General features: G+C 48.7%; 1 protein-coding gene across 2 annotated transcripts in view; it reads right to left on the bottom strand.

Moving 5' to 3' along the window:
- The window catches only part of PLXNA1 (plexin A1), a 308,227-nt gene that overhangs the window by 276,263 nt on the left and 4,464 nt on the right, over positions 1-27,500 (bottom strand). For both annotated transcript variants that reach the window (XM_027863712.1, XM_027863713.1), the window contains exon 2: positions 11,065-12,315. In XM_027863712.1, the coding sequence (XP_027719513.1) occupies positions 11,065-12,210 (1,146 nt within the window). In that variant the 5' untranslated portion in view covers positions 12,211-12,315. The remainder of the gene's footprint in view (positions 1-11,064; positions 12,316-27,500) is intronic.

Below are 27,500 nucleotides of genomic sequence, written 5' to 3'. Positions count from 1 at the left end.
GAGGGGCCATAAGGTCAAAATTATTTTCATAATAATACTAATCATTTTAATTTCCAATGTAGTAAATATCAATAGATATAACTCATACAAATAAAAGGGCTTTGACAGTGTGCTCAATAATTTTTTTTAAGAGTATAAAGGGATCCGAGAACCACTGGGAGAGAGGTTGATAACAGATAACCTAGAGCTCACTGGCCACTCTCAGTGTCAGATAGAAGCTGCTCAGTTCAGTATTTAAAGCCTTTCATGATTTGGCCCCAGGCTACCTTTCCAGTCTTTCCTCACCTTCCTATACTCTATCGTGAAATACTCCTTACTCTTCCTTACACAGGAAACTGCATCTCCTCTCTTCCTGCTTTACAATGGCCGTCTCTCATGCCTAGAATGCATTCCTACCCCACTTCTCTCTCTACCTACCTCTTAGAATCCTATTTCCTTTAAAACTCTGCTCAGGAAACATCTTCTACTGTCCCCGCCCCGCTCCCCTTTGTTGCTACATTTAAAATTTATCTTGTATGTATTTTATATGTGCTTTTATATAAGTTTATTAATTATATATATACACTTTTATATGTGCTTATTAATGAACAGGTTATCTCCTCCAAAAGAATGTAAACTCCTTGAAGACAGGCACTGCCCCCCCAGCACTTAAGAGACACAGGGGATAAAGCAGTCAGAAAGATGCGAGTTCAAATCCTGCCTGAGACACTTGTTGATGTTATTGAACCGTTTTACTAGTCTCTGACTCTTTGTGACTTGGGGTTTTCTCAACAAAGATACTGGAGTGGTTTGCCATTTCCTTCTCTGGCTCATTTTACAGATGAAACTGAGGCAAAGTTAATTGACGTGCCCATGGTCACCTAGCTAGTAAGTGTTTTGAGACCAGATTTGAACTCGGGAAGAGGAGTCTTCCTGACTTCAGGCCTAGCACTCTATCCACCCTGCCACTAGTTGCCCCCTCAGACACTTAATAGTTGTGCAATCCTGGGCAAGTCACTTAACCTCTGTATGCCTCAGTTTCCTTATCTGTAAAATGGGGATAATAACAGCTCTGCCTCACAGGATCCAACGAGATAATCTCTCTTAGCGTGGGCTCTCACACACAGGAAGTACTATAGCAATGTTAGTTATCATCATCATGCCTAGTATACAGTAAATGCTTAATAGATGCAAGCTGACAGACTGACTGATCATGAGCTGAGGCCAAGGAGGAGCAGGGACTTTTCCAACTCAGAAGAACAACCTCCAATTGGCAGGAAGAAGGTAAAAGGCTGAAGCATCCAACGACACCAAGATGGGTATGGGGAGACCCACCTTCTAGTTCCAGCTTCATGAACCTCAGTAAGTGTTCTCCCTGTCTCTGGGCCTCAGTTTCCTCATCCTTAAAATAAGGTGTCAGAGAGAGGCAAAGATAAGAGAATATCTACGGCCCTTTCCAAGTCTGAAAGAACACTAGAAACCTAAGTTGAGCCTGGATCTCAGTTTCCTCATCTGTGAAATGGGAATAAGTTTCCACTGAGAGGGGAAAATTGAGAAGCCAATGAGATTACAGAGGGGAACGCACTGTGAAAACCATAACAGAACCTGCAGGTGTAAGGGACAATAATTATTATTCTGGTGTTCTCTCCTGTTTCCCTCTCCAACAGTAAGGAGGTAGGAAGGGAGGGAGGGGGAGAGGAGAGAGAGAGGGAGGGAGAACATCAGTGGCAAGTCAATAGGAGACTAAAGCTAACGTGGGGAGGGGGGCTGTGAAGAGTGACAAGGTGGAGGAGCAAGGGAAGGGGCCCCCCCTCAAGCTGGCTTATTCCTGTCCATCACCAGCCCCCACCCTATCCTCCTCCCCAAAATGAGAGACAGAACTGGCTGACCGATTCCAGATGAGGAGGCAAAGGCCCCCATTAGCCAAGACTTAATGAATAATCGGGGTGGGGAGATCCACAGGCAGCAGCAGGGACCAATTTACTCCCAGAAAACTTATTTGTGTCTCCTCCCCAGAGGGCCTCAGGGCCATTTCTCTACCAGCTGAGCCCCTGAGCAGTACTGGCTCACTGAGCAGAGTTAGAAGCCTGGAACAGGGCCTGATATTAAGGCCAGAGTGGGGAGCAGGGGGCTCAGTCTGTGACTGGGATTAGTCAGTCTGTGATCTCCCCCGTCAGAAAGATGGGCAGCTGTAAAAAAAAAAATATAGAGATATATGTATACATACATATATATATATATACACACACATATATATATACATATGTATACATACATATACACATACATATGTGTGTATGTGTGTATACATACATATATATGTGTGTGTGTGTGTGTGTGTGTGTGTATATATAAAATGACTGCCTATGAGGAACAAAGATCAATCCTGAGCCTGACTGGCACCACCCTACCCCATTTTAACCCCCCAGCACAATGGATCCCACCTCCCACCATTGACCTCTTCTCTTGCCTTAATGGAAGAGGGGGCATAGGATGGGGTGGGGAGAGGGAATGGCCCCAGAATTCCCAGGATCCCCTCTCCAGTACGCTCTGTGGCATGTGCTGAACCAGCCACTAAGCAGGAGGGAGCCTCAGCTGGAAAGGAGGGCAAAGATCCAATCCCTGCTGAGCTGGAGCCAACATATCCTGGCTCCGCCATGCTCCTCCTTGGGGCTAGGGCACAGTGGGCACAGGCCCCAGCTGAGTGAGCAGATCCCAGAGGGAGAGAAGATGGAGGTGGAGCAGAGAAAGCCCTGGGCAGGAGGAGGGAGGAAGGACAGGCTGCTGCGAACACCAAGGTAGGCCTCCACCCAAAGCATCAGCACCATCAGGCCTGGTCTTCCTCCTCCTCCTCCTCCTCCTCCTCTTCTCCCGGGCACACTTCACTGTGCAGTTTCCTTAACCTCATCTGCTGCTGAATATGCAAGAGGGTAAATGTTTATGGTGTTTACCGTTCTCTGCTTTGTCTCAACAGACTCACTGGGAGATGGCAAATACAGCTGTACTGAGCAGTGAGGAGGCTGCCAATTGGCTCCCTAATTTCCTCATTAGGAAAGTGTCTTTACCCCTCCCCACCATGTTCAGGTAGAAGAGCTTATCTCTTAGGCAGAACTGAAGCTGGTTGGTCCTACAGTTAGGGTATGGGGCAGGCAAGGCAGGCTGACCCCCATCAGACCCAGCCCAATTGGGCAGAAACTGGAGTGTGCAAAGGACACAGAATGTCTTGGGAGTCAAGATTACCAGCTGACTGGTTTAGAGCCTCCTTTTACAGAATGAAGAGACCGAGGTCCAGGGAGGCGAGGAAATTTGTCCAGAGTTCGCATAGGGTGAAGGTGATAGGGGTGGAAGGATGAACTCGGGTCCTCTGACTTGAAATCCGATGCTCTTTCCAATGTACCTCACTCTTACCAGAGGCAGCTAAGGGGGCTTAGCAGATAGAGCACTGAGCTTGGAATCAGGAAGACCCGAGTTCAAATCTTGCCTAGCTGTGTGATGCTGGGCAAGTCACCTAACCTCAGTTCCCTCAACTGTAAAATGGAGTTAATAATAGCACCTACCTCCCAAGGTTATGAGCATCAAATGAGATAATATGTGTAAAGTGTTTAGTGCCTGGCACACAGAAGGTATTTTATGCTTATTCCTTCCCTTCTTGCCAGACTTCTTTCTTTCACTCGTATGCCAGATCTACTCTATCATTATTTCATTTTGAGACGAGTCTAAGAAAAGTTATTAATCACTTAACAGATATTTATCAAATGCCCAGATCACCTAATAATGAGTAAAGGGTTGCTATCAACAAGTTATTTGTTTTGGGCTTGGGTTTTTTTCCACTTTCAATGTAAATAGCATTTTATATTTTCCAATTACCTATAAAGACAATTTTCAACATTCATTTTTTATAAGATTGAGTTCCAAATTTTTCTCCCTCTTTCCCTCCCTTCCCCAAGACAGCAAGCAATCTGATATAGACTATACACGTGCAATCATGTAAAACAGATTTCCATGTTAGCCACTCAACAAGTATTTTTTAAGTGTTTACTGTGTGCCAGGCACTATGATAAAAGCTGGAGACACAAAGAAAGGCAAAAAACAGTCCCTGCCCTCAAGGAGCTTACATTCTAATGAAGGAGAGAAACATGGATTTAACTAGAAACATGGGTGATATATGCAAAGTAGATGGAATGTACATATGTACATAACAAAAAAGAGGAAGGGGATAGTGAAAAAAGGCCTCCTGGAGAAGGGTGGCTTGATCTGAGCCTAGAGGGAAGCCCCAGAGCCTAAGAGGCAGAGGGAGAGTAAAGGGCATTCATTCCAGAACACACAGGACTGCCAGTGCAAAAGCACAGAGACTGGAGAGATGGAGTGCTGACTTGGAGAAAGAGTGGGGCCAGATGGAAGAGTTCAGAGACAAAAGTAAAGAATAAAGATGGGAAAGGTCGGAACAAGCCAGGTCAGGAAGAGCTTTAGATGATGGAGGGCTAGGGAAATGCTGACATTCATAGCTAGACTTCCACATGAGAAAAATCTTCCTGGTAGCTGAGCAGAGGATGGATGAGATCTGAAGCAAGAGATCAATGTTCTCAGAAGGTTATTACAGATGAGGGGGGGAGGGCCTGAACTGGGGTGGAGATGGATGAGAGACGGAAACAAGATCTGGCAACAGAGGGAGGAGTTCAAGACGACGCTGCGGTTGGAAGCCTCTGTGACTTGAAGGATGCCAGTGTCCTCAACAGTAATAAGGGAGTTCAGAAGGGAGGAGGATTTGGAGGGAAAAATAAGGAGCACTGTTTTGGACATGCTGAGTGTGAGATGCTTACAGGATAGCCAGGTTCAAGATGTCCAAAAGGCAGCTGGCGATGCGTGACCAGGGTGGAGAGAAAGGTCTGGGAATCATCTGCATCTAGATGAAAACCAAACCAGAAGAGCTGATGAGGTCACCAAGGGATAGAGCAGAGAGCATTAAAAAAAAAGAAGAGGGTCCAGGACCAGTCCTTGGGGGATGTCGACTGAGCGGCCGTGACCTGGATAAAGAGTCAGCAAAGGAGACTGAGAAGTAAGTGGTCATATGGAGACAAGGACCAGGAGAGAGGAGTGTCACAGAAACCCAGAAAGGAGAGAGCATCCGGGGAAAGGAGGGGATTCGGGCATCCAAAGGCTTATCATCCCCATTTTACAGATGGTGACACCGAAGCTTGGAGAGGGTTAAGCTTTTGTTTGCGCAGCCAGATTTCAAACCCAACGCTAGACCCCAGCTCCAGCATTCTTCCCGCTGGCCAGGCCTCTCAGAGGGTGAATGAAGCAGGAAGCAAGGACAGGTTCTCCCCTAGGGCCTGAAGCCAAGCCCAAACAGGGAGAGGCTAGCTAGATACAGCCAAGCCAATGACAATCTCATCTCTTTCCAACCTGACTGAATGAAAAGGAAGAAAAATTGGATGGCCCAGTTCCCCACGACCCTGCCTGGCCTTCACCCGGCTGAGCATCTGTACCATAAGAGACCATCCTCAGAGGCCCTGTTGTACATTCAACATGCCACATTTCAGAAATGGTGGATCAGTGTGCTTCCGAAATCCCTCCCAACTCTTAACATTCTATGGCTCAGATTCTGGTGGGGCAATGAATACAGTGTCCAGCCTGAAGTCAGGAAGACTCATCTTGTTGAGTTCAGATCCAGTGTCAGACACTTCCTAGCTGTATGACCTGGGCAAGTCACTTAACTCTGTTTGCCTCAGTTTCCTCATCCATAAAATGAACTGGAGAAAGAATGGCAAACTGCTCCAGTATCTTTGCCAAGAAAACCCCAAATGGGGTCACCAAGTATCAGACATGACTGAACATATTCATCACATTCCCCCACAGAAGGTAAGCTCCTTGAGGGCAGGACTTACTTTCCTTTGGTCTTTACTTCCAGGGTTCTAGCACCTTGTCCTGCACATAACAGATGCTTAATCAATGTTTGCTAAATTGAAAGTCATTTCGTGTTGCAAGGTACAAAGAGCAATGAGAATTCAATTTAACACATTTATTACGTTCCTATTAGGTATACACAATAAATGCACTCCTGCATCTAACAGGCATCTCAGTACAGCGGAAAGAATACTGCCTCTGGAATCTAAAGGACCTGGGTTCAAATCCTGTCTCTAATGCCTGCCACCTGTGGGACCTCAGGCAAAGTGATGAGTCCACCCTGAGCTCAACTTTCCCCATCTGTAAAATGGGGAATTTGACCTAGTTGGCCTCTGAGGTCCCTTCCCATTATTGTTGTTGTAGTTGAGTCATTCAGTCACGTCTGACTCTTCCTTCTCTCATTGGGGGTTTTCTTGGCAAAGATACTGGAGTGGTTTGCCATTTCCTTCTCCAGCTCATTTTCCAGATGAGGAAACTGAGGCAGGCAGGGTTAAGTGACTTGCCCAGGGTCACACAGCTAGTGCGTGTCTGAGGCCGGATTTGAACTCAGGTCTTCCTGACTCCAGGCCCAGTGCTCCATCCACTGAGCCACCTCGATACCCCTCCTGCCCTAGACCCATCATGAAAATGATCTCATCTGTCTCTCCCCAGCTATGTTTGGCAAAAGCCGGTATACTAGAAATCATGAGTGCAAGGCTCTGGGTCCTAGGAACACATTTCCTTCTAAAATATTAAATGTGAAATTATGTATGTAGCAAAAATACTTATTACACGTGGCAAATTTTTTCAGCATGAAAACAGGCTTCATTTACTCTATTATACTCCAAAATTTCCCACCCACTCCTTTATCCCTCCCCCACAGACCAGCATTCATGGATCCCATCAACATATTTTAAGTCCCAAAGAGTTCCCCACTTAGCTTGGGAAATACTGCTCCATCCCTAAGCCCTTCATTCTACAGGGGTGGAAAATGAAGTTGAGTCACAAAGGGACAGGACTACTAGCCTATAGCCTTCTGGAAGGGACCTCGGACATTGTCCAGCCCAACCCCCTTGTCTTACAGATAAGGAAACTGAGGCCTAGGTCACTCAGTCGATAAATATTTATAAAGCACCTACTATGTGCCAGACACTGAGCTAACACTGAGGATTCAAAAAGAGGCAAGACAGCCCCCTGCCTTCAAGGAGCTTACAATCCGACAGGGAGACAAATGTATACAAACAAGCAAACAAATGTGGACAAAAAAGCTACATACAGGAAAAATGGGAAATAATTACAAGAGCAAAGTAGCTAGAATTAAGAGGGCATGGACAGGGCTTCCTGGAGAAGACAGAATTTTAGGGGGGCCCTGATGGTTAAGTGACCTGGCCGCTCACCTCCGTCCCTCCCTGAGGGTCTCTAATCAACCCTCTTCCTCCCTCCGGGACCCCTCAGCCCAGTTTTTGTTAGAGGTCCTCTCCCGAGGCAGAAGCACAGGGGGTCAAACCCCAGGAGAGGGACCCCTGGCTCTGCTCCGGCCAGCCCAGCCCTGCCCTGCCGCATCCTGCATACCAAGGGCCCAGAGGGAGCAGAGGCGGAAGGGCTTGGCCTCGGGCCGCCCAAGTGTAATCTCAGCTCTCTTTAATCCACCGTCACTGAGCAGGAGTTCTCTGGACCATGTTATTAACAGTTCTGTGATCTGCCAGCTGATTGCCTCCTGCCTGTCCCCTCCCAGGGAGATGTGGGGAGGGGCCTGTGGGAACACACACCCAGGGGCTCAGGCTAAATGGAAACCAGGAATGGGGGAGGGGGCTCTCATACAACAAGCTTGGGGGAAGGGGGGAGGGAGAGGAGCAGTGGATAAGGACAGAGCGGGGGAAATAGAGGGAACAGGGAAACAACCAGCCCATGGGTTCTCAGGCCTCTGCCTAGGCAGTTTCTGAGCCTCAAACCCCAGAATCCTGGAGTCTACTGACAATTAAGGTTAATTGGATGAGTCAGCAAGGAAAAAACATCAAAGGAGAGTGTGAGCTCCCAGGGTCTAGGAGAAAAAAGGCAGAGGAGGGAGGTCCCTAGAGCCTGCAGGGCCAGGCTGGGCAGAAGGGTTAGGGGCAGGGGCAGGTGCCCAGAGCTAGCAGGCACCTGTCTGTTAATATCTCTGCCTCTCTGTCTGTCTCACCCTCCCCCTCACTTCTCTCCCTCCTCCTTCTCTCTCCCTTTCTCTTTTCTCCCTCTCTTCCCCCTTCTCTCTCTCTCCTTCTCTCTCTCTTTCTCCTTGTCTGTCTCTGTCTCTCTCTGTCTCTCTCTCTCTCAGCTTCCTGGCCATCATCCCTTGGTCCTCACATACAAATGAGACGCATATCCCACATCACCCCAGACCACTTTGCCCCCTACCCCTTTTGCAGACAACAAAATTCAAGCCTGAAGAGGACAGTGACTTGTTCAGTCACACAGGGAGTTGGTAGCAGTCAGAAGGAGAAGGGGGTTTCCTGCTTCTGACATGACTGCACCATATAAGCCCATAAGGCAGGCCATCAGTGGGCTACCTCCATTCCCACACCACTTGGGTCAGGATTCACTCTTAGTACCAGAGTTCCCATAAAGGACCAACTGGTTGCCTCAGGGGACAATTCAGCATCCCTGGGCCTCCCCACACCCTCCATTCCCAGGCCACCACTCTCATAGAAATGTGTTGTCATTCAGTCATTTCAGACTCTCTGTGACCCGCTTTGGGGTCTTCTTGGCAGAGATACTAACATGGTTTACCCCTTACTTCTGTAGCTTGTTTTACAGATGAGGAAACACAAACAAGGTGAAGTGACTTGCCCAGGGTCACACACCTAGTAAGTGTCTGAGGCCAGACTTGAACTCAGGTCCTCCTGACTCCAGACCCAGCACTCTATCGACCACTGCCCTTCACATAAATGTAGTTTCCTCCCTTTATAAGAACAGAAACTCCTTGAGGGCAGGGACTTCTCACTTTGCTGTGTGTGTAAGTGCTCTTCCATTCATTTTCTTCATCCATACCTTCTTTCCACACCCCTAAACACACCATTCATTGGCCTTTGAGGGGTCCTTGCTCATGACCTTCTGAAACAGCTAGGTGCTCATTCAGTCAGTCAATAAACATTTATTAAGCCCCTACTATGTACCAAAGTACTTGGCAAGGGCTTGGTTGGTAAAATGCTTGACTTGGAAGTCAGTAAGACCCGAGTGCAAATCCTGATTCAGACTTCACTAGCTGTGTAAACTGGGCAAGTCACTTAGCAACTTCTCAGTGCTTCAGTTTTCCAGATCTGTAAAATGAGAGAGTTGCCCTCTAATGTCCCCCCCAGCCTCAGATCTAGGATGCTGTGGAATCCCACCTTATTCCCAGGAGCTCCTTCAGGACAGGCTCCATGCCTTGTTCATCTCTTCAGCCCCCTGACAAGTGGCAAGAGAGGCAACGTGGGGAAGCAGATAGAGGAGGATACACTGACTCATACCAGCTCTCAGGGCCCCAGGCAACTCTTTGAGACTGAAAGTTACAGAGGAGTAGCTGATGCATCACGAGATGGAGTTTCTCCACTTGGAATTCCCCACAGGGATGAAATCACCGGTCCCACAGAAAAACCAAAACAGCACTGACGGGGCACACAGCACTGAGAAGGCCTTCGCAAATTCATCTAGTAGGCTGAATCAACTCGACTGCCCCAGTTTATCCCTAGAAACTCTGTGAGAACAAATAGGAGAAGGATTATCGTCCCCATTTCACAGACGAGAAAACTGAGGCTTGGATAAAGGAAATGAGGAGCCCTTCCTCACAAAGTGAGCCAGATGTCACCAGGTCTCCGGATGCCCAGTCCAAGGCTCTTCCCATCAGATAACAAGGGCCAATCTATCCTGTGTATTAAAGTTTTCTATGTATATGTTACATTCTCCCCTGCTAGACTGTAAGCTTCTTGAGAGCAAGAACAGGCTTATCTACACAGAGTCCTGCATACAGTAAGCAATTAACACATGTATAAATTAAATCATTAATTCATAATAATTCATTATTTAGGGCAAATATTCATGTTTTCTGAAATGAACCGAGTTGACGAGACTTCACAACTGACTGAGTGTGGGTATGAAGTAGACAGAGAAGTCGGCGATGATGGGCAAAGAAAAGCAACGATTACTGGAGCCCGCCTGAGGGGCCCAACTGTCCAACCAAATTAATCTCATTTTCTTTTTCCGAAAGGGTGCCCCTATCTATAAATCAGGGGAAAGGAATAGCTATTGTGCCCCGGCTATCTTAGTTAGTCTTAGAGACTAACCCCCTTGAAGGCAGGGCTGTGTGCTTGTCTCCTAAGGCAGATTCGGTTGTTGCAAAATACCCGGGAGCCGCTTACATATTTGGCACAGAAGGATATTCTGCCCATCATCCAGGCCCTCGCTCTCCCTGCCCACCCCTCAGTCAGCTCGGAGCTCCCCCACAGGGCTCTCTGCCTAACACCCACCCAGCTGGCCCTGCCCCTCGAGCTCGGCCCCCCAGGCTGGTAAGCATCCAAACCCTGGCTCAGCCAGCCTGGCCCGGCCCACACTTGCAAAGTCCCATGTAAAGAAAGAGATGCGGGAACATAAAACGTCGGAGCTGACCGAGGCCTCGGAGATCACCTATTCCTGCGCCAGCACTTCATAAAGGGGACAAGGGAGGCCCAAAGGAAGGGAAATAACCCGCCCACAGTCCTGCATCAGCAGAATGGGGATCTGAACCTTGATTCTCTGGCTTCAGATGCAGGGCTCTCTCTGCAGCAACGATTCCAAAGATGGGTCACTGCTCTATCTGTTGTCTTATTCTGGGGACACTGAGACACTAAGGACCTGCCCGGGGACACACAGACAGTCCCAAAGGCAGGACCCTGGTCTCTGTGTCTCGGGAGCCACCCCTCCACCTTGCAGTCCACAGAGCAGAGGTTTAATAAATGCTGCATTGAATTCAATTGTGCTGAATTACCTCCAGGGCCCTTCTCAGGCCCCTTTCACCCCCACCATAGGGGAATCCTCAGCAGGGAGGGGTCCTCTCCCACCCAGGCCCTGTTTCCCCCCTACCAAATGGAAGCCTCAGCAGAAAGGTGTCCTCTCCCACCCAGACCCCTTCCCCCCGCCCCGACCATGGGGGAAGCCTCAGCAGGGAGGGGTCCTCTCCCGCCCAGCCCCCTCCCCTCACTCACTCACCGAGTTGATGCAACCCAGCTCCTTGTTCAGGAGCCAGGGCAGGGAGAGCTTGCCCTCCCCCCGGTAACACGACTGGATCCTCTCCTTAATCTTGTCCTTGATCTTCTTGAGGGTGAAGAGGCAGAGCACAGACTCCTTGGGCGGCTTGACCCGGTTCTTCTGGCCCTGGGCGAACACGGTGAAGAGCACGTCTTCACCCTCGGACACGCCGAGCTGGCGGGCCAGGGCCTTGCCCGGCTTGCTCAGGTAGGCGTCCTGCACCAGGCGGTACTCGACGCCGCCCTGCACACAGCCGATGGGGAACTCCACGTAGGAATAGAACTTGGGGTCGTCCACGCAGAGGCGGACAATCTTCGAAGTGAAGAACTGCTCACCCGTGGAGTCTGGTGAGGTCAGCTGAGTGTCCAGCTGCAGGGTCAGGTAGTAGACAAACTGCTCGCTGCTGAAACTGTAGATGTAGTAGATGTCGAAGGCTGGGAACTTGGACAAGGTGTCCGAGGGGATCTTGAGCTGGGACGACACAAACTCGTCCTGGTAGACGAAGCCGAACATCTCCGCATTCTCCTCGTTCTCCATCAGCTTGCGGCTGGACAGAGTGGGGAAATACTCGGACTTGCCGTCGATGGGGGTGCCGATGAAGAGCTTGTCGTGCCCGCCGGGGACCTCGATGAGCACGCCGGACATGGTGCCCGACTCATTGACGCTGGACAGGTAGTGTTCCTTGCGGTGATGAGGCTCGCCCAGCTTGAAGAGGTCGTCGAGACGCAGGAACTGGCAGATGCCCTGGGAGGTGCTCCCACAGGCGATGAGCCGGTTGGCTGCATAGTCCACCAGGAGAAGCTTGTTGACGTTGTTGGTGGTCACCAGCCCGTGGGGGCAGGACTGGACACTGGGGGGCGGGTAGCACTTTTCATTGTCATCTACGGGGCCCGTGACATGGGTCCGCAGCAAGGTCAGATTGCTTGAGAGCTTGTAGATGCGGTTGACGGCCCCCACATACACCTCTCCCGTCTTGTTGTGGACAACCAGGTGGGTCAAACTCCAGTCGCTCACCGGGAAAGTCCGGAAGGGGGGTTCAGCACTGCTGGCCACCGCCCACACTCCCCCCAGCAGCAGGAGGGCCCAGGGACAGACGGCTGTACACATGGCAGCAGTTGGAGGGGGGGAGGGGAGGCAAGTGGTCCAATAACCTCTCAGATCCTTCAGGGCTCCACATCTAGGGGGTTATGGAAACAGCCAGCCTGGTTAACCCTGCAGAGGAAGAGACAGAAATGTATGAAAATGAGTTGGGAAGGGAAAGACCGTTAGATCACGCACTGGTGGGGAGATCTGAGGTGACCCGGGGGACGTTCCCCAACACAAGGCAGATTTTCAAAGGAGACCAGAGCTGAAAGCAGCCAGAAACACAATCCATGAGGCCTTCATTTATCCACCTTGAGGCCAAGGGTTGGCTCCCCTTAAGTTGGTACCTCCCCTTGCCCAGGGTCAAACTCCACAGCCACGTACATGTACATGATCAGAAGAAGCATGCTGTCACTATACTAACCCCCCACCTGAATTCTGTGCTCTAACATTCTACGGTCTAAGACCCCAGCCGACCACAGATCGTTCTAAGGAATCTTCCAATTCTAACATTCTTCCAGATCTCACATTCGAGGTACTCAGGTCCCTTCCAGCTGACACCCTGTGACTGGCACAGGCAGAGGCCAGAGGCAGGGCCGGTGAAGCCGCTGGTGCAGTAATCTAGGCAGGAGGTTATGCAGACCTGGGCCAGGGAAGGAAGGAATCTACAGGGAAAGGCAGAGCTTCTTCCAAAAATACTTCAGCTCACCCTGAGTTGCCTATCATATCTGATGGGGTGAGTCCCAGCTGGGCTTGGCCAAGAGCCAAGAAGGAAAGCCATCCACTAAGGTTCCCTAGAGTGGGCACACCTGCCTCCCATTCCCCACAGAAGACCCAAAGCATTAGCGACCATTGAGCTGGAAGAGGTATGAGGGTCCAGGATACCGATATCCCAAATGATGTCATCACTCCACATCCACTTAGCCCCCTCGGGGCTGGCGGCAGCGAGGGCAGGGGGTGCAGGAACCAGAGCCGGCCCATCCTACTCCTCCCAAGCTAAGCCGTGGCAAGCAGCAAACATGGCCGCCATGCATTCCCCCATACACACACACACCCCCTCCATCCTCTAAGAACCTCTCGGGCAGACAGGCTGGCTCAGAGCCCAGGCCTGAAGCCGTCCTGGTTAAACAAACACAAAACCAGCACAAAGGAGACAGCGTTAATGTTGCCTCCCAAGCCACACAAACAGGGGCTAAAAATACATTTCTTTCTCCCAGGCAAGGTATGCCCCAGAGCCTCAGGCCTCTGAGTAGGAGGGGGTCCTGAGAAGGAAGGGATGCCCTGGAAAAAAAATAAATAAATAAATCTGGCTGCCTATGAGCAATTAGCCAACCTGAGCAAGTGATGTGTGTGTATATGCACATGCAAACATACTTCTAAACACATCTGTGTGCTGGCATGAATCTGCATGCATACATGCACCGTGGGCGAGCACATGTATATGTGGGTTTAAGTGTACAAAGGACCCCAAGATTTAGAACCAGAAGGGACCTTAGGGACGGATGATCTTGCAACACTCACTCACTTTACTGGTTAAGTGACCTGCTTAGGGCCACAAGATAAGGAGATCAGAGCTGGGATTTGAACTCACTTCCTTTGATTCCAGGCTCAGGGTGCTATCCACCAATGGTGAGGGAGGGGAAGGGGGAGTCATGACCTTGTTTATGTCCTGGGCCCTTTGGATCTGGGGAAGCCTATGGACCACTCCTCAGAATACCGTTTCTAGATGCATAAAATAAATTATATAGGTTTACAAAGGAAGCTGATTATATTGAAATACATTTATCAAGATAGTTTTTAAAAACAGGTTATCGGAGCATAGGTTAAAAGTCCCTGCACAAAGACATGGAAGGTCCTTGGGTGGGGGAACTTTGCATATATTTTCGGATGTTTTCAATATATTGATCGTTTTTTCCTGATTTTTTCCCTCCCTCTTTTTTTCTTTAAAAATATTATTTGTTATATGGGATGCCTCTCTGGGAGGAGAGAGAGAGGAGGATAATGGGAGTAGTGCTAGCAATGTAAATGACAAAAGATAATTTGTTTTTTAAAGAACCCTGCACAGTGAGACCATGCTGCCCCAACCCAGTGCCCTGACCGGTCCAAAACAAGGATGCTCTTTGAGGGGCCAGGAAGCTTTCTCCTCTTTTACTCCCCAAAGGTCCCAAGCTTGATGACGCCATTACTGAAGGGCCAGAGCATCTCCAGTGTGCCATGGACCTGGCTGAGAGACTGGCTTGAGCGCCCCTCTCCCACACGAAGACTTTCCTGACCCCCACCCCCACCCCAACCAGTGCTTCTACCCACTCCTGACTTCCCCATGACTGCATTTCCTTTGTTCATGTTTTATATCTATGCATATGTGCACACACTGTTTCCCAGGAAGCTTGTAAGCTTCCTGAGGGCAGGGACTGTCTGGTTTTTGTCTATGTATCTATACTATCCTCAAGCAGGTGCCTGGCACACAGTAATATTTAATACAAGCTTGCTGAACTGAACCAAACTGAAAGGAACTCAACTAAATTGGTCCACATTCATGGATACAGACTTTGAGAACCTGGGGTTTTCTGTGATTAAAAAAGAAAACTGAAACTCAGCACATAATCTATGTGATTCTTCCTCTCTACACACATGAAACTGAACACAGATGCTCCCCTCCACCTTCACGAGAGCTTGGACAAGCCTGGGAGCCTCCGGGATGGAGGAGGAAGGACCCCAGGACCCTGAGGATCCATGGACACGTCTTATTCAAAGGCAGGGAAGATGGAACCCTTCCAACCCTGAACCCATCTGACTTCGTGTGACTCATGAAAGGCATGACATTGGGGATTCCCCCAAAGTTAGTTCTGCTGAGCAACTCCAGGCCGGGAAAGTCTGGAGGCCTGCCCCCCAAAGGATCCAGGAGCAGACTGGCTCTCCTCCTCTGCTTCAGGTGACATTAACCCCAATGGCCATAAAGGGGCCAAGGCCCTCCTGGGTCTCCATCTTGGGGGTGGGCTGCACTGGGGTGGCCATGCTCTCCTGCTTTGTCCCATCTGTGAGTCTCAGAGGCATCTAGTGTAACGTCTCATCTTACAAATGAGGAAAATGAGGCCCAAGGAATCTGGCCTCCTGGTCACATCAGTAATGGGACTCTGAATCCAGGTCCTCCAACCGCAGGACAGAGTACTTTCCACTGCACTAGTGCTCAGGTGAGCGGCCTTGCCTGTAATAAGGTGGGGGAGGGGGAAATTCAGTTAAAGACAAAGAAAAGGGGGGAGGGGAAGGGGGAGAGAACAGCTGTCACTACGGGGGAAAAAACCCAGCACCTAACACAATTCTGCTTAGCATCCAAAGTGCACGGAATAAGGTGGGTATTCCACCGAGAGCATCTGCCTGGGAGTCACAAAAAATGAGTTCTGGTCCCACCTCGGTCACAGAAGCACCAATTCCCTCTCTGGGCTTTGAATTTGCCTGGCTGACCTCAAAGGTCCCCTCCTGGGAGATGATTCTATGAGTCACAGCTCCCCTCCTCTCCGGGAGGTCCCGAGAGCAGTTTCCACGCTCCTCTATGCTCAGTGAGAAATGCTTAATAATGTGCATCATCAGCTGACATGTAGCGAAAGGGAAGGAACAGAGAGTGACTTGGGGAAGTGGAAGCCTTGGAAAGCCCCCTCCTCTATCCTCGACTAAGAGGGAAGCACAGGTGGGTGAAGCCCCAAAGCCCCCAACACCAAGCCCCATCGTCAAAATCACACCTCCCCAGGAAAAGCCCCTGGGGAAAATATGTCTGTTCTAATGTCATAGGCATCTCAAGCATCTTGACGTACCAGCTCCAAGATGGGGATAAAAACACAAAATTCCAATTGTGGCTGTTCCTCTTTTCATGAGCACATCTGGAAACCGGAAACAAGCAACATACAAGTAGGAGCCCCCCGCCCCAGTGGGCTTCGGCGAAGCCCATAATATAGGAGTGTGGGTACTCGCATTTGTGTGTGCATAAGCAAGTGCGTTTAAGTCACAAGGTCAACAGTCCCCCTTCATAGCTGGGGAAGGTAGGAACAAAAGAAAACGACAAGGGTGTCAAGACAGATAACCCCCAATACAAAGGACATGACCTGGATCAGCTGTGGTGAGAGGAGAAGTGAGAAAAAAATCCCCAAGTCCGAAGACTACTTCCCTTTCTGCACGGGTCTAGCTACGTCCCGGCAAACCGGGGGTGGAAGATAGGGTGGGGAGCTTCTTGGGGACTCCCTGCAAAGAAGGACAGGCTAATATGCCAACCTTTCAATAGTTAAAGGGTCACAGAACACTACAGCTGGTAGGAACCTCAGCATGTAGAACCTTAGAGCTAAAAGGAGCCTCCAGCACTTAGTTAGCACAGTGCATGGCACACAGTAGGCACTTATTAATTGACTGAATGCCAGAGTAAAGGGTTCTTAGAATATTGGTGGACTCTGGAGGGCCCCTTAGAACACAAAAGATCAATGCTGGAAAGGATTTCAGAGCTAGAAGGAGTCTTAGAACACAAGAACAAAGCTGAGAGGGACCTCAGAACAAACAGTGTCAGAGGGGGAAAGGGCCTGGGAACAAAAGAGTATCAGAAGTGGCCGTGACAGGGGAGAAGAATTCCTAATTCAGGAGAGAGAGCTTCAAGGCTTCACAAAGTATTATCCTTGGGAAGCAGGTGGTGTTGAGCATCCCCATTTTCACAGAATCTTAGAGTCAGAAGAAACCTCATCAGCCAGGAATCCTCACTATGAACAATACAATGACCGGCGGTCTCCAATCACTACTAGGAAGCATCCAATAAGGGATGGTGGTCCCTTCGACTTCTCAATAGCTCCAATGACCACAAAGTGTTTCCTGAAATGAAGCCTTGGTTTTACAGATGTGGAAACTGAGGTTCAGAAAAGTTAAGTGACTTACTCAAGATCACACAGTTAGTGCATGTTATAGCCAGGGTTCAAACCAGATCTTATGATTCTAGATCTGATCCTCTTTCCAATAAACCACTGATTCATCATGCCAGTGCTTGGCCAGAGTCAACCAACCAGACCAGGGCTGCTTCTTCAAGGATTAGCAAACTATCTCAGCTGAAAAGGATCTGAGAATAGAACGTTAGCACCCAGAGAGATATCAGAACAGAGACGGAGCTGGGAGGGCTCTTGGAACAAAAAAATGTCAGAGCTGGGAGGTGTTTCAGATCATCAAATGCTCAGTGATGAAATATTAAGAGCGGGATGGACGCCTGCAAGACCACACAATCCAAGGACTGCTTGGACTCCTTGCCTGCTCAACCAGAGATTTCTTTTAAGCCAAAATAAACAAATGAGTTTGTACCTAAATGTTGACTCACCTCATTAACAGGAAAATGCCTTGGCACAAACAGAGCTCAGGTCTAAAGCTCTCATGCTACCCCCCACACCCAGCTAGAAGCCTCCAGGGGGCCGCACTTGGGGCTCCTCTCTCAAAAAGAGCATTGGGATTGGAGTCAAAACCTTGGGCTCTAACCCAAGGTTACTTGCTACCAAGAGATCTTGGCCAAGATCTTTCCTCTTTCTGGGCCTCATTTTCACTGCTCAGTAAAAATGAAAGACCTACCTCACTTTCCTCATTGTAAAACGATGCTGAGTTCTTAACCTGACGTCTGTCAGATTGGTTTTGTTTTGAATGTCTTAATAACTGTATATCAATATCATTGATTTCTTTTGTAATCGTCTAGTTTTTATTTTACGCACTTAATAACATTTCAGAGGAGGGGTCTACAAGACTCACCAGGGTACCCAAGAGGGTCCATGATACAAACCCTCGGACTCAATGACCTTTGAGGGCCCAATCAGCTCTGAATCCTCCTATCCTAGTCACTGGCCTCATTTCCCAGCTTTCTCTGGCATAACAGCCTTCAAGAATCCAGGGTCACCTCCCCAGCAGAACGAGGCCCTAGAACACAACCTCCAAGCAAGACTAACCTGGTTGGATTAAAAATGTAAAATGCACCAAGTATGAATGAGCCAAGCCTCTCTGACACTAACTGAAGTATGCAGGGACATAAAAGGCATAGCTTCAAAAAGTTATCATCTACAAATATTAAAGGAAAACTCCTGACCCAACCTAGTCCAAACAGCTCTAATAGCAAAGAAGGAAAGTGGAGCTCTAAGTCCCCAAGGTAAGCTGGTGGCAGAGCCAGGACCAGACAGCCTCACCTCTGAATTCACCGTCCAGGGCTCTAGATAATGCTGTCCAACCTTAAACAAAGGAAGGAAAAAGCATTTATTAAGGGCTTACTATGTGCCAGGGACTGTGTGAATTCACTTTATGAATATTATCTCATTTATCCTCAAAACAACCCTGGGAAGTATTATTTTGATCCTCATTTTACAGATGAGGAGACTGAGGCAAACAGGTTAAGTGACTTGTCCATACAGCCAATAATAGAGGATGGATTTGAATTTAGGTCTTCCTGACTTTAGGCCCAGAACTCTAGCCACTGTGACACCCAGCTACCTCTAAAATCCCGGGGGGGAGGGGAGGTGCAGCTAGGTGGCACAGTGGATACAGCACCAGCCCTAGAATGAGGAAGACCTGAGTTCACTTGACACTACTAGCTGCATGACCCTGGGCAAGTTACTTAACCCCATTGCCTAGCCAAAAAAATCCCAGGCAGGGGAAACAGTTATGTGCTAATTCTATTAATACTGTTGGCTCCCCATGGGCAGGAGTGACCACGAATGCTAAGTTAGGGTATAATAGTGAAAGGATAACAGGACTTATGTCAAAAAGCCACAAAATGACATTTGTAAGAAGGGTAATAAGGGTAAAGCTATACTGGGGAATAGATGGCCCTAAGTCATCCACACATTCTTACCCATGTCCCTTATATGTAAGGCCATGTTTGTGTGGGAGACATCTGACTAAGGTCAGGTCAGGGCTCATACAGGAACTCAATCTGTGGCTAGGGTCAGGGGTCCATTTAGAGCCACAGAACAAAGTAAAAATGACCACCCTACGAAAAACTTAATCCTATAATAGATGATGGTTTTCCTACACTTTGACCTCATTTACAGAAGAAGAAACTGTGGCCAGACAAGTTAAGCAATCTGCCCAAGGTCACGAAAGAGCCAGGACACCAGGACATTGTTCTACAGAAGGAAGGAGAGGCTCCTGCCTCCATCACCAGCAGAAGCTGGGTGACCTCCTGCCTCTTGTCAGGGAATGTTATTCAGGATGCTGTCGTTTGGGGTACAAAGGAGTAGGATGTTAAATGTTTAACCACAGGCTCTCCAGAAAAAATGTAGGCAGGCTTTCCAATCTAACCTAACATTTCTTCCATTACTTTCTTAAGTCCAGATAATCAATGAGACAGCAAACCAAGCTCTGATTTGTGGTGTTTGCCCATTTCCAACGTGTAAATGCTCACATGAAAATTTCATGACCCTGGGGGTACAGGCGAGACCAGAGCTGGCCTCAGAGGCCCTGAGGCACTGGGATTCCCTGGTTTATGAAGCTGGAATTCCAAGGGGACTAGTGGCACAAGAGTCACACCTCGAATAAATGGGGACTAAAATGATTTTTACTCCTCCTTCTCCCAGCCTACACTCCTCACCACTTAGCACACAATTACCCCCTTCAATGGTCACACCACACAAGGGCTGTGAATCCGCCTCCTCAACCAAACAGGGAAGCCCGAGGGAAGATGCCGGTCCTCACAGGGGAAGCTGAGGGGAAGCGGGAAGGCTAGCCTGAACCCCCTGAAGTCCCTTCTGGGTATAGGGTTAGGAGCCCGTAATAATCTCTTCTCATTCCATTCTCTGACAACTCCTGGCATAGAGCAGGTCCACAGGAAGCCTGCACTACTCATCTCCCCCAGGCCAGACCTCAGCGTGAGTACCGGGTCCAGCTCTGGGAACCACGTTTTTAGAAGGATATTGACAACTGGACCCTACCCAGAGGATGACAACTAAGATGAAGAGAGGACCAAAGCCCTTCTCACATGAGGATTAGCTGAAGGAACCAGGCTTAGTCAGGCTGGTGAAAAGAAGACTTCAATGGGACATCATAGCCGTCTTCCAGTATCTGAAGGATGATGATCAGGGGCTTGGCCCCAGAAAAAAGGACTAGGCAGAGTGGGTGGACGTTACAGGATGGCAGAAAGGATGTAAAGGAAGGGTGAGATTTGTTCTGCTTGACCCAAGAGAACAGAACCAGGCACCATCAGAAGTTACAGGGTGGCATATTTGGGCTAAAATCTAAAGATGAACCTTTGTACTTCCCTAAAACGGGAAATACTGTCTAATTAGGTAGTGAGTTCCCTGGCACTGGCAGTATCTGAACCAAGGCTAAATGCCCACCCATCAGAGATGCTACAAAAAGGTTTCCTAGCCCGTAAAAGGGATGAGCCTTCCCAAAGCTAACATTCTGTGAAGTACATTCTCTGGCTGAGGACTGATGGGTGACAGGCAGCATTAGTCACCACCCTCAGTCCTTGGAAGCCTTCGGACCCCACGGGAAGGGTGGGAGGGTAAAAGGGAGACATCCCACCAGGGCTTTGCTGGCAAGATTCTTTGGCCTTCTTCTGGATCCAGCAAAAAGAGCTCAAACTGTGAAAACAAGCTTCTTTGGGGCTGCCATTGTGGACGGGGGCTTAACGTTGGTGAACTCCAAGGAAAACATGAATCACTCAACGTTTATCAGTTCAAAACAGGCCTACAATTAACAAGGGGTGGGTTTTTTTTTCCTCCTACAGTATAATTATATACATCTTAATGCAATTACCATCCCTGTATTTTGTATATTAAATAGTAGGCAAATGGAGTGAGGAAGAGGCTTGTCAAACTTTCTCTCCTTCCCTCCCCCCACGACTGGAGCCCCTCCTCCCTTGGCTGGGGATTCCTGAAATAACTGAGTCTAGTCCTGCTTGGTGGGGGTTTGTCTTCAGAGTGTCACTGCTTTGGTCAGCCAGTAAGCATTTATTAAGCACCAACTATGTGATACTGTGAAAAGCCAAGGCAAAGATGGTCCCTGACCTCACAGGAGCTCAATCTAATGGAACTGGAAGGTCCTCTAACCCAGCCCCTTCAATTTGCACATGGAGAAACCATGTCTCCAAGAGGCAAAATGATTTGCCCAAGGTTATAGTAAGGGGCAGAGCTGGGATTCAAACTCAGGTCTTCAGCGATCTTTCCATTGAACAACAGGGCCTCTTTTCAAATAGGGAAGGGTAAAGACCCAGGAGGGACAGTCTGGGTATGAGAGGAAGGAAGAGAGAGACAGGAAGGGGACAAAGAGCCTTGGGACAAGGAAGAGGCAGCAGGGTGTGCTGGAAGGTCACTACCCCTGGGGTTGGAGATGCCTGGGGCCAAGTCCTAGCTCAGAATCTTAGAAGCTACCCGGCTCTGAGACTCATTGTCATCTATAAAATGGGGAAGATAACACTTGCTTTACCTACCTCTCCTGGGAATGGGGTTAGGAAGCATTCGTAGATTATAAAGTGCTACGTGTGGGGGTTATTACAAATAACATTAAATACATAAGTAACATTTTCCTTTTTTGTCTTTAAAAATATGGTGTGTTATGTGGGATGGCTCTCTAGGAAGGGGGAAAGGAGGGATACTAGGAGACGTTATGGTGATGTAATTAAGGCAGGGAAAGGGAGAGGATGTGAGCGAGGTCTAACCCTCCCCCCCCCCAAGAAGAATTCCAAAGGAAGGAATTGGTAGGGTGGGCTTAGGAGCAAGGTCACCCACAGGGTAATCTGTCCAGAGCCAGAGTTTCTGACCCTCTCCAGCTGGCGTCAGAAAAGAAAACATTGGAAGGGACTGGAAAGACAAGAGATGTGATGCTGAAGTGAAAGTAAGTTTGGGGATTTCCTTCCTCACCAGCCCCCCTCCCTTGTGACTCTGAATAAGCCCCAGTCTGTGGTGAGCCATCCACCCTACGGGAATCCTTACCCCCGACCCCAATTCTGCACCAAGTATGACCTGCCGAGGAGGCACAAACAAGGTGGTAGCAGGGGCCTCAGCCCTGCCACTGGGTCCCCAGGAACAAGCCTCAGTTTCCTCATCTGTCAGCCAGGGATAATAACATTCCTACCAGATGGCACCTCACAGAGTCACTGTGAAGATCAAGATAACCTATGCAAAAGACTTTGTAAATTATCAAGTACTCTATAAATGTCAGCCATTAATATTATTATTACTGGTGTGAGTTATTAGGCAGTTGAAACGGTAACCTTTTAAGGCCCAAGATGGATTCTTCCTCTTCTTTCCATGGATGCCCAGATGGAAGGGCTGAGCTCAAGGAAAGGCAGCTAGCTTCCGGGCCTGAGCACTGCTCTAAGGTGGCTGGTCACTCACTCCACAGATGAGGGCCGTCCCCACCGGCCTTTGTCAAAGAAGCAAGGGATGGATAAACGCTCAGGTCCCTTCCACGTCTCGTGTTCTAAGTTCTAAGGTCTCTTCTACCTCTGACGGTTTTTTAGACAAGATGTGGGATTTCCCCGGGGCATGCACGGGGTACTCCCAGTGTGGAAACTCCCTCTTCTCAGGGAACGTGAGCGATCGCCCTGTAACTTTATAATCTTAAGAGCTGCCCGGAGAGCTAAGAAGTTAGATGACTTGCCCAGGGTCACCTAGCCTTGAACCCCAGGCCTTCCTGACTTTGAGGCTGCCTCTCCCACTGGCCCTCTTTATAGTTCTGGCATTATATAACTGATGAATGAATATTTCCCAGCCCTCACACTTCATTCTCAGGACTGTTCAAAAATTTTAGTGGCTCCTCATAGAATTATAACTCTAGAGCTAACTGCTTCATGTTACAGATGAGAAAACTGAGGCCAAAAGTGATTCGGTGATTTGCCCAAGGTCTCGTGGATAAAAAGCAGTAAAGCTAGAATTCAAACCCGGGTCCTCTGACTTCAAATCCAACGTTTTCTCTTTGCACTAAGCACAGTGTCTTCCCTGTGCTGAATTAAATACAAACTCCTTAGCCAAGCGCCGAGGCCTTCTATCACCTAACTCCAACTGTCCTTCCCCATCTGCACACACTGCACTCTTTACATTCCAACCACCCTGGACTGCTCCCTGCTTCCCAAAGACCCTCAGTCATCTTCAAGGTGCCTCTCTCCCTGATGGCCAACCCTTACAAGATCAGAGAAAGCATTTAAGAGACTGAAACTAGAAGGATCACAGATCACGGCAATAGCAGAGAATCTTAGAAATAACCTAAGCCAACCTCCTCATGTTACAGATGAAGAAACTCAAAGTCAGTGCGAGTCTCTGCATGCATTGTTCTTTTTTGTTTTGTTTTGTTTTTTGGTGAGGCAGTCGGGGTTAAGTGACTTACCCAAGGTCACTTTGGATTGTTCCTGTTCCTGATGCCAAGGCTTTGCTCAGGCGTCACGCCCCCTCCATCTCTATCTGCTGAAATCCTTGGAGATCCAGTTCAAAGGTCACCTCCTTTAGGAGAACTGCTAGTTCCCTTCTGTCCCCAATGTCTTCCCGCAGCTGGTCATGAATTCATCAGTGTTTGGGGCCACCTGTACCCATTCCTTAACACCAAATCCTAACCCTCCTGCTTAGTACCCCTGTGACACCTTGGGTAAGTCATTAGTTCTCTCTAGGTCTCCATTTCAAACTGATCTGTATATCAAATGGACTAAATGATTCATGGTCCCTTCCCACCCTAAATGCTATGAACGGAGCCTATGCTAAAGAATGAGCCTCTTAGGGGCAGCTAGGTGGTGCAGTGGATAGAGCACTGGCCCTGAAGTCAGGAGGACCTGAGTTCAAATCCAACCTCAGACACTTACGAGCTGTGTGACCCTGGGCAAGTCACTTAACCCCAACTGCCTTAAAAAAAAGACAAGAAAAGAAAAAAAATGAGCCTCTTTCTGGAGAGTGGGAGAACCAGTCTTATTCTGCTTGGTAACTAAGCCCTTCCCATCAGGATGACACACACCCCCACCTGACCCTGACCCCGGGTATGAAGCCACCTGTCGACCATCACCTACACAAACAGCTGCTGGGGAAACGTTTGCTGGGGGACCAAACTTGTGGGAGAAGGTAAAAACCTACAGTTTGCTGGGTGTTGATCACACACACATGCTTGAGCACACACACACACCCACGGCTGTTTAGAAACCAAGCCACCTGGGCTGTTTCCTCTTTACAAACGAAGCAGTGCCAACCTCAGAAATCCAATTTCCAGTCGGAGGAGGGAGCCCCGAAGGAAACACAAGCTAGTCCTCCAAAGTCTAAATGGGATGGGATCAGAGCGCTTCCAGTCTGGACAAGTCGGTCCAATGGGGAGGACCCTCTCTAAGAGGGACACCACCTGGTCCTGGCTCTATGGTATTAGAATGAGCCAACCTGGGCTGGCCTCGGTCTGATCATCTGGAGAAAGAAAGTGTCTTTCCTCACCTCAATCTGAATGCGAATCCCTGGAGGGCAGGGATCCTGCCTCCTCACATCCACAGACACTCAGGGCACAGGACAGAGAATTCTAAGACCCAGACCCTGACCTCCAGCAGCTGTCCCACTAGGAAGGGATACAAGACCTACCACAAGGGGTCTGATGTGCGGTAGCGTAACAGGAGAGAAGCTAAGTGGTACAAGACGTCCTTTGGCTATGTAGTCAGAGGCCACGGGTTCGAATCCCATCTCTGATGCTCACTACATGTGGGACCTTGGTAAGTCACTTAACCACTCCCTGGGCCTCAGTTTCCTCATCTTCAAAATAAAGGGTCCCTTCCAGCTCGATGAGCAATAGGACTTCCATCTATGGACGTCACCTATTGCTATGATCCTTTCATCTGCGATCCTATCACAGAGTTAGAAGACCTGGGTTTGAGTTTAGCTGTGTGCTCTCAATCAAGTCAAGACCTCTCTGACTTTAGTCTCCTCAATTTTCAAATGGTGATAAACAGACACCCTCCCCCTATGACCTACTTCTTTGGGTATTGTGGGTAAATAACTGTAAACTGTGCCACACAAAAGTCATCTTCAAACACCAGTAACTCACATTTATACAGTGCTTCAAGTTTCACAGCGCATCTTCTCCACAACTGTGCAACAGACCACTATTATCTCCATTTTACAGATGAAGAAACTGAGGCCTATGATCCTAAGATCATTGCCATTCAGTGAGGTCAGACTCTTCATGGCCCCATGAACCATAGCACAGCAATACCGTCCACGGGGTTTTCTCAGCAAAGATATTGGAATGGCTTGTCATTTCCTTCTCCTAAGTCACACTGCTAGTAAGTGTCTGAGGCCAGATTTGAACTCAGGTCTCCCTGACTCCTGGCTCATTGCTCTATCACTGAGCTACCTAGCTGCTTCCTAGGCAAAGAGAGGTTAAGTGATTTGCCCAGGGTCACACAGCTAGTGTCTGGGGCTAGATTTGAACTCAGGCCTTCCTGACTCCAGGTCCAGTGCTCTATCCACTGAGCCATTTAGCTGCTTCAAAGATCACAGGACCATAAATTTAGAACTAGAAAGGTCCGTAGAGGACACATGGTCACTCAATGACAGAGCCAGGATTTAAATCTAGGTCTCCTGACACCTTGACCATCTCCTTTTCCTCCAGGCTGTTGTCTCACAATCCTGCACGATCGTTCCCCCCCATGCCTCATCACGACATACAGATCACACACAGGCCAAGAAAGGACCCTGTACCTCATCACAGGGGCAACCGCAAGAGAAGCCCACGAGCAGAAGGAGGACCACCACGTGAAGAACTGGTGGAAGGACCAGGAGCCATCTCAGTAGAGGATACAGTGGATAGATCACTGGGCCTCAACTCAGGTAGACTTGGACTCAGATATGGCCTCAGACACTGACTAGCTGTGTGACCCAGGGCAAGTCACCTCACCTCAGCTGGCCTCACTTTCCTCAACTATAAAATGGGCATAATAACCCCTACCTCCCAGGGCTGTTGTCAAGATAAAGTGAGACAACATTTTTCAAGTGCTTTGTGAACTTCGAAGAACTATACAAATGTTAACTATTATTATTATTATTATTAATTAGTGGGGTTACCCACACCAAGGAAATCACAGATCCTTGAAGTACCACCGACAATAAATGCTGGAGGAATTCAAAAGATGCTGCGCATTGGGAGCCCTCCAGAGGGACTGGGACTGATTGTTTTTTTGTCCCTGTATCCCCAGGGTTGCCCTGCCCAGGGTCTCCCCGAGTAACAGGCACTTGATAAATGGCTGAATCATTGTGGCCTGGAAGGATTTCAGGTTGGCCTTGGAAGATGGCTGAACGTGGGTAAAAACATAAAGGAAAGATAAGAACCTCCCAGAGAAGGAAAATAGGACAAGCCCTCTTCTCTCCCTTTGTCCCCCACAGCAACCCAGCCTCAGCAATCAGTACACACATGATGAATTAACCTGAGCTGGGACCAGAGCAGGCCAGAGAAGGATGTCTATGCTCACCAAACCTGGAGTAACCCAGCGAGAGCTCTGAACCGAAAGTCAGGAAACCTGGGCTCCATGTCCATCTCCATTACTAGCTAGCAAGCCACCCAATCTCCCCTGAGCCTCAGTTTCCCCATCTGCAAAATAAAGGAGTTGGACAAAATGATCCCAAAGGGATCATTTTTAAGATTAGTATCGTAAAGATTCTAACCCACCAGCTGTTCTGGGGTGTGTGCATACTATACCACCTACATGTTCCCTTTGAAAATCTCCCTCCAAATCCAGACCTTTCTTACAGGACATCAGGTCTGGATGTAAACCTCAAGACCCAGAAGTGACTAGAACAAGGTCACACAAAGATTTAACTACAATGTCAGGATTAGAACTCGGATCTTCTGACACGTAATCCCAGCCTCCTCCTACTACACCAGGCTATCTCCTTTGTACTAAGGGACCAAAAAAGCCCCAATAAAAATAATTCTCAGATCTTCATTTATCAGCTGTCAGTGGCAAGGCTACCAGTCCCCAGACCCTTTCCTTACCCCACGCCCAAAAAAAATTTTTTTTAAGTCAACAAACACAAACACATTTAGATGGAAGAGGTACCCGTGTTTACCTGAGTCTGGACAATAGCCCTACTGTCTACACCACACCAAGAACACCAGGATATTTCCGGCGCCTATCGACAGAGGCGGCGTAATTTCAGCCCATTCAGACAGGGATCTGATTTTGATTTGCTTTGATTTCCGGCTCATTTCAAAATTGCTGCTAAAAAACCGACAGGCTCAGAATATCTCCCAGAGCCTCCGGGGAGATCTCACTGACATCCACACTGATTCCTAGAGCAGGTTTCCAAAGACTTTGAAGATCCTTCCTTCTTTCGCTTGAGGGGGTGTGTGTGTGTGTGTGT

This window comes from Vombatus ursinus, unplaced genomic scaffold (assembly GCF_900497805.2).
Source record: "Vombatus ursinus unplaced genomic scaffold, bare-nosed wombat genome assembly UNPS02014773.1, whole genome shotgun sequence".
In the NCBI taxonomy this organism is placed as follows: domain Eukaryota; kingdom Metazoa; phylum Chordata; class Mammalia; order Diprotodontia; family Vombatidae; genus Vombatus; species Vombatus ursinus.
The sequence above is the reverse complement of the archived record's forward strand: the minus strand, read 5'-3'. Positions and strand labels throughout refer to the sequence as shown.